This window comes from Pundamilia nyererei, unplaced genomic scaffold, assembly GCF_000239375.1.
Source record: "Pundamilia nyererei isolate P.nyererei 1_Seehausen unplaced genomic scaffold, PunNye1.0 scaffold00112, whole genome shotgun sequence".
NCBI lineage: Eukaryota > Metazoa > Chordata > Actinopteri > Cichliformes > Cichlidae > Pundamilia > Pundamilia nyererei.
Genome location: NW_005187513.1, coordinates 1,090,313 through 1,100,257, shown reverse-complemented (window position 1 = coordinate 1,100,257; position 9,945 = coordinate 1,090,313). Strand labels below are relative to the sequence as shown.

General features: G+C 42.3%; 1 protein-coding gene across 5 annotated transcripts in view; it reads right to left on the bottom strand.

Annotated features, from left to right (window-relative positions):
- Positions 1–3,714: 3,714 nt before the first annotated feature.
- znf821 (zinc finger protein 821) overlaps positions 3,715–9,945 on the bottom strand; it is a 16,372-nt gene continuing 10,141 nt past the window's right edge. For 3 of the 5 annotated variants that reach the window (XM_005741617.2, XM_005741616.1, XM_005741614.1), the window contains exons 2-6: positions 8,671–8,802; positions 8,411–8,529; positions 6,778–6,876; positions 6,224–6,390; positions 3,715–4,863 (exon numbers count right to left, since the gene is read on the bottom strand). In XM_005741617.2, coding sequence (XP_005741674.1) covers positions 3,897–4,863; positions 6,224–6,390; positions 6,778–6,876; positions 8,411–8,529; positions 8,671–8,802 — 1,484 coding nt within the window. In that variant the 3' untranslated portion in view covers positions 3,715–3,896. Of the gene's footprint in view, positions 4,864–6,223; positions 6,391–6,777; positions 6,877–8,410; positions 8,550–8,670; positions 8,803–9,945 lie in introns of those variants that run through there. The other 2 variants (XM_005741615.1, XM_005741618.1) reach the window with 2 other exon arrangements.

Genomic DNA, 9,945 nt, shown 5'->3' with positions numbered 1-9,945 from the left:
GTCTGACTGTTTGAGGCTGTGGACAGGTGTCTTTTATACAGATGATGAGTTCAAACAGGTGCCATTCATACAGGTAACGAGTGGGGGACAGAAAAGCGTCTTACAGAAGACGTTACAGGTCTGTGAGAGCCAGAGATTTTCCTTGTTTGAGGTGACCAAATACTTATTTTCCACCCTGATTTACGAATAAATTCTTTACAAATCCTACCATGTGAATTCATGGATTTTTTTTACACTGTCTCTCACAGTTGAAGTGTACCTCTGGTGCAAATTACTGACCTCTGTCATCATTTTAAGTGGGGGAACTTGCACAATCGGTGGCTGACTAAATACTTTTTTGCCCCACTGTACACGTCTGTACACAGCTGTCCAAAGTAAAATGCACACAGGTAACCCTATTATGTAATCTAGTTATTTGGGATTTGAGCGCATTTGGTACTTGCACTGGTTACCTCACATAGTATATCACAATAGGTCCTGAAATTTGTTTCTCCTTTTATTATGTCTGTTATTTTGCAGGACATTTCTTGTTTGTGTTTCATCATTTCCTGATGGTCTTGGGGAGTATATCATAGCTGGCTATTTTGATGTCAGTGTCAACTACTACCCTGTCCACCATAATGTTTATGAATTTCAGTCTAAGCGTGCATGGTGCCCACTAAAGTCCTGAGTTGTTATGAGGATACGTGCGTAGACCTACATTTTTTAAGTTTGGCACTCAGTGATGATCTCACTCTGTGCTTAAAGTTTAAGCTATTAACCTTTACAACTATTAGCACTTACAGACAATTTAGAATTGCCAATTAACCCAGTGTATCTAAAAATAGGGGTCAGGTTCTCCTGGGAGGACAAAGCCACTTCAGCTAAAACAATGAATGACCAGGGTGGTAATGCAGCGAGTTTAAGTTGAACTAATGATTCATGTATAAACACAATTTGCAGGTGAGATTGTGCTTTTACTTTAGTTTGATTCTTGAAACCTAAATGCTTCCCCTTGTTAATGATTAATGAAGACAATGGGCTGCAGGGGCTCAAGGTTTGGAAACAACAGAACTGATCTTATGCAGTGCTTTGTAGGGAAAAAAAAAAACAATGCAAAAAATGTAAACAATGCTGCAAACCAACATTATAATAAATTCAATGTTTATTTCCACATTCTTATCCAGGTTTCGTCACGGTCTGTACATCTGTTATTCCAGTAACAGAGGATGGCGTCCCCCAAAGTGCCATCCAGTCAGAATGCATTGATATCACAACTAGCATGTTGTCATTAGCAGTTTAGCTCATTCATTTGGCCTTGATCAGAAAGACTTCTTTTGTAAACATGGACATTGAGAGAAAATCCTGATAGAATATAGAAAGGCCAACATCTTGAAACATTTTTCGATTAAACTGTAAAAAACAGGCAGGCATAAACAAACAGAACACAAGCTCATGTTGAACCATTCTAGGACGAGTGCAGTTTCAGGACATGCAGTGTTTTTACCTAATCCACACTGAGAGAGCGCTGCTGCCAAAGAACAGCGCCACGTCGGAGTCCACAGAACTTCCTTTCAACTAGTAAGTGAAGTTGTAGGACAAACAGGGTCACAGCAATTTCAAAGAGCAACCTCTGAGAATACCCAGTATTCATATTCTGAGAGAAAGAGACGACACCTGAAGCCTTTGTTGAGAACACTGATCTGCCCTTGGTAGAGTGTATAATGAGAAGGATGGCAGTGAAACCCTGTTGCTTTTTGTGCTGAACTAGGAAGAGGAAACATCTCTCAAAAAAAGACAAAAATGTCTCTACTAAAAGTCCCAAAACTGCCTAAAACTGTTCTGTTTGCATGACAGGTCTACAAATGATTCTTATGGGCTGGGGTGCCGTATCCAGGCCCTGAGCCCTCTGAGTTAAACTGCCTGAGTAGCTGAACTGTTTGCTTTGAAGTCTGTTTAAAATTGAGGTCGCATTCTGCATAGTTTCAGTGAAAAGTGAATTAGTTTCCTTTAATAAATAACATCTGTTGCATAGAAGTTTGATGCACTCCTAGAAAAAAGCCTCTGAGGATAAAACCAAAACTCCCTTTAATTTTTTTGTCTTTTGTTTTTTCTTCATTAAACCTGCTGGAACTAACAGCCAGGTGGGTTGCGGCTCGTCTAGGAGTGACTCAAACAGAACCGCTGCTCGTTCTTCTTTAAAGAGTACTTCTGAAACTGCTCATTTGACACTGTTAAATGTTTCCATCTGGATAAGCAAAGACAAGAAGTGGAGGTAACAGGCAGGAAATTAAACAAGGGTTATCCAACCATGGCCTCTAATTTTAACATTTTGTAAATCAACAAAACACCTCAAAACACTTTTACAAGAAAAAAAAAAATTACAGATATATATATATATATATTCACATCATATTGCATAAATATGTGCTGGAATGAGGTTAATGAATCTCCTGGTATGGGCTGTATGTGCCGTGAAGTTAGCCCCAGTGCTCAGTAACAGATGAAGGAAACAAACAAAAAAAGTGTTTAGAACAATTTCCACTTGTCATGTGACTCCATAAAAGTGACTTGCAGATATAAAACATAATTTAAGTGGTACTGTTTACACATCTTGAAGGTACTGCAGCCTTACAATACATGTGGATGCTACACAAATTGCACAAAGCAGAGGTTGCATTATCTATGTACGATTTCCCGTATGACGGTAAAAACCCACCGTGTCGGAACCCGCTCATGAGGAAAACAAATGCATCTTTTAGGGCAGAATTCAAGTAATGCGACAAATTCTGAGGTCAACGGGTAACATGTTGTGTACTGTTTCTTTGCAACCACTTACAGGAATAGAATATTCCTCAATGCAATGAGCCCAAACATATAAGAGGTAACTAATGTATTTTACAGTACAATAACAGCAGCACAGACTTTATGACTTTACTTTTTTGTTGTTTTTTAAGAGCCAGAGAAAACCTCTGTAAAAGAAAGTCAAAATATAAATGACATTGGCAAAAATGTTCGGAGCGTAAAGACGCGAGAGTCGTATCTTGGCAAAGAGAATGTACAAAGGTGGACTGCATTGAGATGTAAAACTCAGAAATAAGAGGAATGTAGCTCAACACTGAACACGTTCAATAGGACATTCATTCAAACTTTATGTCAGAATCTATAACGCCTCTTGTTTTTAAAATCACTTGTGAATGTGTGTGTCCTATTAAAGTGCCTGAATGATCAATACAAACATAACAATGTAAAGAAAACAAACAAAAATGACCTGCATCCTCGGTAGTAGTGTACAGTACATATAGAGCTTTGGAAGCTTGGAGTTGGAACGCAGTAAGCCACAGGACAGAGGGCGCGACCACGGCGCCAGCTGAGGTAGTAGTTTGACTGAACACGAACTTCCCAGGGACCCATGGTAGCAGCTTGAAGAGAGGTGTAGCTACCTGGAAATCAGAGTCACTGGGCTGGCGGAGTGGACCAGAAAGGAGAGGGGACTGTGGCTACAAAGTCCCCTCTCCTGTCACTGAAGGTCCATGTGCAAATGATTTTTTTTTTTGTCCCCTCAAAGGAAGTGTAACTGCTCCTATGAGTATGAACTGTGTTAAATCTGCTAGTCCACTGACGCAACAGATAAAATCTCTTTACAACATGCTCTTATGTCATCATCCATACAATAAGAAACATTCTCATCCCTGTTCCCAAGGTTTTCTAGGCTGTTTAAAAAAAGACGTTGAAGAAGTTTTTGTTTTATTTAACAAAGCAGCTTGTGTGCGAAGCTGTTCGACGCAGATCGAGCTGAGAGGAAACCAGCTAGGAATGGTTCTCTGTGAACAGGCAGCCTGATGGCGCAGTGCAGAGGTTAATGATGCTGCGAGAAGCCAACTGGATTCTGCCCTCACCCGATTGGCCTGGACCCACTAGGGCAGCTTCATGAATAGACCATTATCAATGGAGGGGACAGGCATAGGGCAGGGAAACTGGAAGAGACTCATGTCTGCTGTGAGGGCAGCCATGGCTGCAGGATCGTGCTCTATCTGTGTCCTCAGAGCAGGGTCAATCTTGTCCAGCCGTCGCTTGATCCTCTTTGCCTCCCTCTCGCGGATCAGCCTGGCCTGCCTCTTCTCTGGTGTCTCGTTGGCCCTCTTTAATCGCATGGCCTCCCTGTCCCTCTGCAGCCTGCGTGCCCGCTGCTCCTCCGTTTCCTGCATCCTCTGCATGCGTTTGGCCTCGCGGTCCCGCAGCCGCCTCAGCTCCCTCTCTTCTTCTGTCTCACACGCCCGCTTGTTCTTCTTTGCCGTGCGCTCACGCTCCAGACGCTGCAGTCGGGCCTCCAAGGGCTCGTTCTTCCGACGCAGAGCCCATTTTCGCATCGGTGACTGGGCCGCCACTAGCTGCTGATAAGCCACGCAGCTGTTGCACACCAGCAGCACTCCGGCAGGATACACTGGCATAGGGCTCAGGATATCAGGGATAGGAGGAAGGCCTGAAGAGGAGGAGTTGAGTGCATCAGGGATTGAGGCGAGGGATGGCCCTTCAGAGAGGAGACTATCGGGCAGTGAGGGAAATGCGGGTCCCTGGTCCGTGCACGGTCCTGATCCTGGCCCAGGGCCATGACATGCTCTGGGGCCTTGACACTGGCTTGAGATATGACCCTGCCCCTGGCAGGAACGTTGGGCTTGACATAGGTTGGGATTGGGGTTAGTTGTTTGACACGGGCAAGGACCCTGACACGAACTGGGACTGGGGCCCGGTCCATGGCAAGAGTCAGTGCAGGGGCCCGGGCTGCTCATGGGGCTGCTCGAGAGGGACTGGGACATGGAACTGGTGTCCCTTCCCCCAGTAAAATCCATCCTAGTTGTGTCGAGGACTTCTTTAAGCTTCTCCCTATGACAGGATACATGAATCAGGTAAACATCCTTTTTTTTTTTTTTTTTTTTTTTAAGTGGTCTGGACTCTTCCAGGGAAGCATTAGATCCCTGATAGAAAGCTTGCTCCTGTCTAAATCTTTAATGTGGGGATCATAGAGCCTTTCACTTGAGGTCTCCTAGACGAGATTTGTTTCCTGTTAAAAATAAACGTATTCATTTTATACTGCGTCTAAGTAAAATGCTTTTAGCTCTCACCGTCACTATAAACTAACTTTCATCTGAGTTTTGAACAGCTGGTGGGGTTTCTGTGCACACAGCCACAGCGTGCCTGAGATCACGATATCTGTGATATACTCTCTCGCTTACGTTACACAGAGACAAGAGCAGGAGGAAAAAAAACTAAACTATCTGAAACTAAGTGTTCAGAGCAGTCTGAAATCCGAGATTTCACCCCGCAGGGATTTTTTTCCACCAGCCTGCAACAAAGGCTTCATACATCAGACTGACAGGCATTGTTTTTGCCTTGAATTTTTGTTAGCCTGGCTCGTATGGTCACATATTTTAGGCAACAGTAAAATTTAGCTTCTGTCAAGCTGCGATGAGTTACATGACTTGAAACCACTTTGCTGCAATGGGAAGAGATGACTGATTCCATGTTAGTCGTTTCCCAAACTTTTTTGCTTCAGAGAGGAATAAGGGCCATGCGTCAAATGAACTCTGGCTAGCTCTCTGGAGAGAAGTTTAACAGGCTGTTAACAGCCTCAGAGGAGGTGACTGTTCAGAAAACACTGGTTGCCAGATGCTGGTTATGTTACTTTATTGTAGCTGGCTGGAACAACATGAAACAGCTTTTCCACGTACATCTAAGATACACCTTTTTTTTGTCTCTCTTTAGAATAACAAGTATTTATGTTTTATTTTTCCAAACTTAGCAGCAAATGCTTCTGCCAACTGTAATGCTTCATGACTTTTCTCTTCTCTCCTTTTCATCACTTCACACTGCTTCTCCTTCTACAATGCGTCCTGACCTTGTCAGTGCTGTTTAAATTAGAAATGTAATGGTAGTTGCTAAGCAACACGCAAGTTTATTTCCATTAAATCTGTCATTGCAGTACTAATTTTATTCATCCCTCATGCTCTGCATTCTGTCTAATCCCACACTTGGAAAACCATTGCTCTTTCTCATTCTATTATAATGTATTAAAGAGAAAATGTGACTTCTTTTTACTCAGTTTATGATAAATGACATAATTAAATAATAAGCACTAAATAAACACAGAAACTTCAGGACCCGGTTAGTATAATTTTATCACAACATCTATATTCAATCTGCATTTAAGACCTGAGATGAGAGCTACAGCAGAGATGAGCTCAACCTGTTAAAGTTGTTGGTGTCTGTGAAGCGTGCACCACAGACAGCGCAGTTGGAGAGGCGGTCCTCGGAGTGGATGAGAAGATGGCGTCCAAGTGAGCCGGGCGAACTCAGGGCTCGCCCACACACTGGGCACACATAGCTCTTGGTGTTGCTCATCATAGTCGTGTGCTGTTACAAGACAGCAAACAGAGATGAGAAAAGCAGCAAACTTAAAAGATGTAATAACTTTGTATTGCAGGCGATTATCAGTTTGCAATATGTTTGCAAAAGAAAAAAATAACAAAGGAAATATACATTTAAAATATTATGAACTTGAAAAGTAAAATTATAATATTTAAATTCATGTCTGCAACAGTTATAATTGATGCTGTGGTTGTTATGCATGGTAGTATAAATGCAAACAGCATACAGAGTTTAAAAAACAAAACTATGCAGCTATATGACAAAGTAGACAGATTGCAGAGCAGATAGGCTGCTGCCACACGGCTTTGAAAATTGCATTTCTTTTTTTGGTTCTGTACTAGATCGGGGCAGGTGAGACGATGTTATTCTCACCTGGTAGACATGGGAGATGAGCTTATCTGGGCTGCTGAAATCCAGCGGGCAGAGAGGACAAACAAAGTTGTTGCTGTGCTCTCCCCCTTCCTCGCTCTCCTGAGGAAAGTCAAGAACCATTTAAACTCGTTTCAGAAGCACATTAACACTACATTCAAATGATTTTACACCTACATCTTACAGTTGTAAATCACAAATCTGAATTCTGAGTTATTTATTAAATTAAGATTTCCAATTTGTATGATGGCAGTTAAAATGTAAAAGAGGCCTTGTTTTGGTCTGAAGCATTTTCACAAGTGGATGAAGACGTGTTGAGTGTATGACTGAGCAAAATTCCCACAAGTCCCGGTGACTCACTGACAGTGACATCACACTGTGTGCTGAGACAGATGTGACTCACAGAACATTTTCAAACAGAAGGTGCAGGCAGAAAACATATTGGTTGGACCTGGGGGTGTCTAATAACTCAAAGGGCACTTTTGAATAAAAATATTGGGCCAGACCTCGTCATCTTTGAATCCAGGTGTTCTCGAACCATTGCACAGGTCTAAAAAAATCAAACAGCCATATGGTCTGCCTTTACAAACATTTGTGAAAAAATGGTTTGCTCTCTGAATTCATGTGTGTTGCTGTAAAATGACGCCAGCGTTGCGAGGACAAGTCCGTTCATGAAATTTCTTCCTTCACAAACAGTCACGATCAGCTGTAAGCTGTATTATTGCAAAGTGGAAGCTTTTAGGAACCACAGCAACTCATCTGTGAATGTGGCAGATCATGTAAAGTTACAGAGCAGTGCATAAAATTCACCAACGCTCTGCTGATTCAGTAACTGCATGTGGTTTCATGGCATGGGTTTCCATGGCCCCTGTAGATGTAGGTAGCCCACTACTTTTCCCCCCCCCACTTTTACTATATTAGTGATGTCTTTTAACTGATTATTTATCATTTTCACTTTTATCTTTTCAAAGTAATAAAACAAAAATGTCAAAAGTTTATTATGTTAATTGTTATTTTGCATACAAATAGAAAGATTTTGGTGAAATATCACTTCTTCCTTTCCGGTTATCTCAGGAGAAATATCTGCAATATTCTCTAGCACAGCACATTAGCTTTAAATTCACAGATGCATGAACCTAATTAAACATCATAAAACTGGAGCAGATGACAGGGTGGGCATCTAGATGCAAATTACGGTTCACGTTGACTTGTTTTTCATGCACGACTGATGGATGAGAGTTGATAAATTCTTCTCACGCCTACCAACTCGTTTATAAACCACATATTTCATAATCAAACAGATGCAGGGCAGATACTTGTCTTCATTTTTTTTTTAAAATCTCTGTCGTGTTTTGTTTGTGTGTTTATTCCACACCACAACGTTACCAGTATGGTCTCTTCTAGTGTAATGCATAAGTTGTGTTCAAACTAATTGATGATGTGCCAAGAAGTTGTTTTCAAAGAAGTACACAGTGAGAAATAGATAAAATTATTTTTCCAGTTATGAGAACCTTACCACAACCTTTGTGCGTGTTCCTTTTTTGTATTTGTTAGAATGAAATAAACATTATTGCCATTCAAAGCACCATCATAACAAACACTGGAGTGAAGGTGTCTAAATTAGCAGCCCTCTCACCTCTTTGACTCCTGCTCCTTGTAGGAGACACTGCGTTCTCTTGGTGGTCATGTGGTCGTCAGCAGAGGTGTTGGAGGACGAGTCTTCACCGTGGTTTTCTGGGTCACTATCGCTGTCTTCTATGGAGGCAAACACAGCCCTATCAATACGGACAGACAACAAAACACAGGGCAGGGCTTATTCTCACTAACACCCCTCATTCCAAGGACATTCCTACAGAGTCCAACAGTCCTTCCCTGACCCTTCCCTCCATCCTGTACCTGAGAAGCTATCCTGCCCTTGGACTTCCTGGGAGTTGTTGCTGCAGCATTCACTGTCCTCTGTGAATTCGTCTCTGCCATCCATGTTAATAGTGTGCTGGAGTCCTGTGATGGTTGAAGTGTGGAATGGCCCTGGAGATAGAAAGACAGTAGAAGGACCGTCGGTAAGATTCTTGAAAAGTTGACTTTCTCACTTGTGGTACATGTAGAAAAAGCCAACAAGCTCTTTCAAACTAGGCTTCAAGACAAGACTGGAGTTGACCTTCTCATAGTCTTGAGACACAACCATAAGACCCGTCATGCCAGTATTAACAACATGTTGGAAATGGACACCAACAGAAACTGTACTACAGGCTAAATCAGCACTCCATCCTTCTAAGATTGGGAGCTACATTCAGCAAAGGAGAGTAGGAGTGGGCCTGTTTCCAGATAGACCCTTGTGGAACAAAGGAAAATGGCGAAAGCTGGTAGTTTTAGAACTCCAGTGGCAGGAGGTGGCTGCAAGATTTGCTAATCTTAGAAGCCCAACTGCAAAAGTGGATGAAGTGGGAAATATTGAATAAAGGGACAATCAACTGGAAACGCACTCAGGCACATCATGACTTTAATTAAGGTGAGCCTTTGTCAAGGCAGGTATACTTAGAGACACAACCAGGTGCTGAAGTCTCTGTCTATCAATGCCAAAAGAGCATCACCACTGCCACTTCAAGAACAATGACAAAAATACCCTCCATCACTGACCAGGAAGACTTTTGAAGGAGGTTGTTACTAGAAAATGTTCTTTGATACAGGTCAACAGCTTATAATCCCATCAGAAATAGTTGCTTCTGCCCAAAGACCAGATCTGGTACTTTGGTCCACCACTCTCTGTATTGTCTTCTTTATAGAACTAAATGTACCATGGGAAAAAGCTGTGACACACTCAGCTGAAATCAGATGCAGAGCATTGAGGCTGGATAGCAACAGTTTAGCATTTCCACAGTTAAACTTATTAAACACTTGGAGATGCACAGCCAAACCCTATGCCACCACCTTCAAGGTGATTCCAGGGATTGCTTAGCGCTGCAGTCAATGGCTGTGGATGAGGAGGAAAGACCCCAGCTGTGCGCCAAGATGTTAGGGACACACACCCAGATCTGATTCGCCTGTGGTGGACCTGCCCCGGTACAGGGTGTACAGAATTATTAGGCAAATGAGTATTTTGTCCACATCATCCTCTTCATGCATGTTGTCTTACTCCAAGCTGTATAGGCTCGAAAGCCTACTACCAATTAA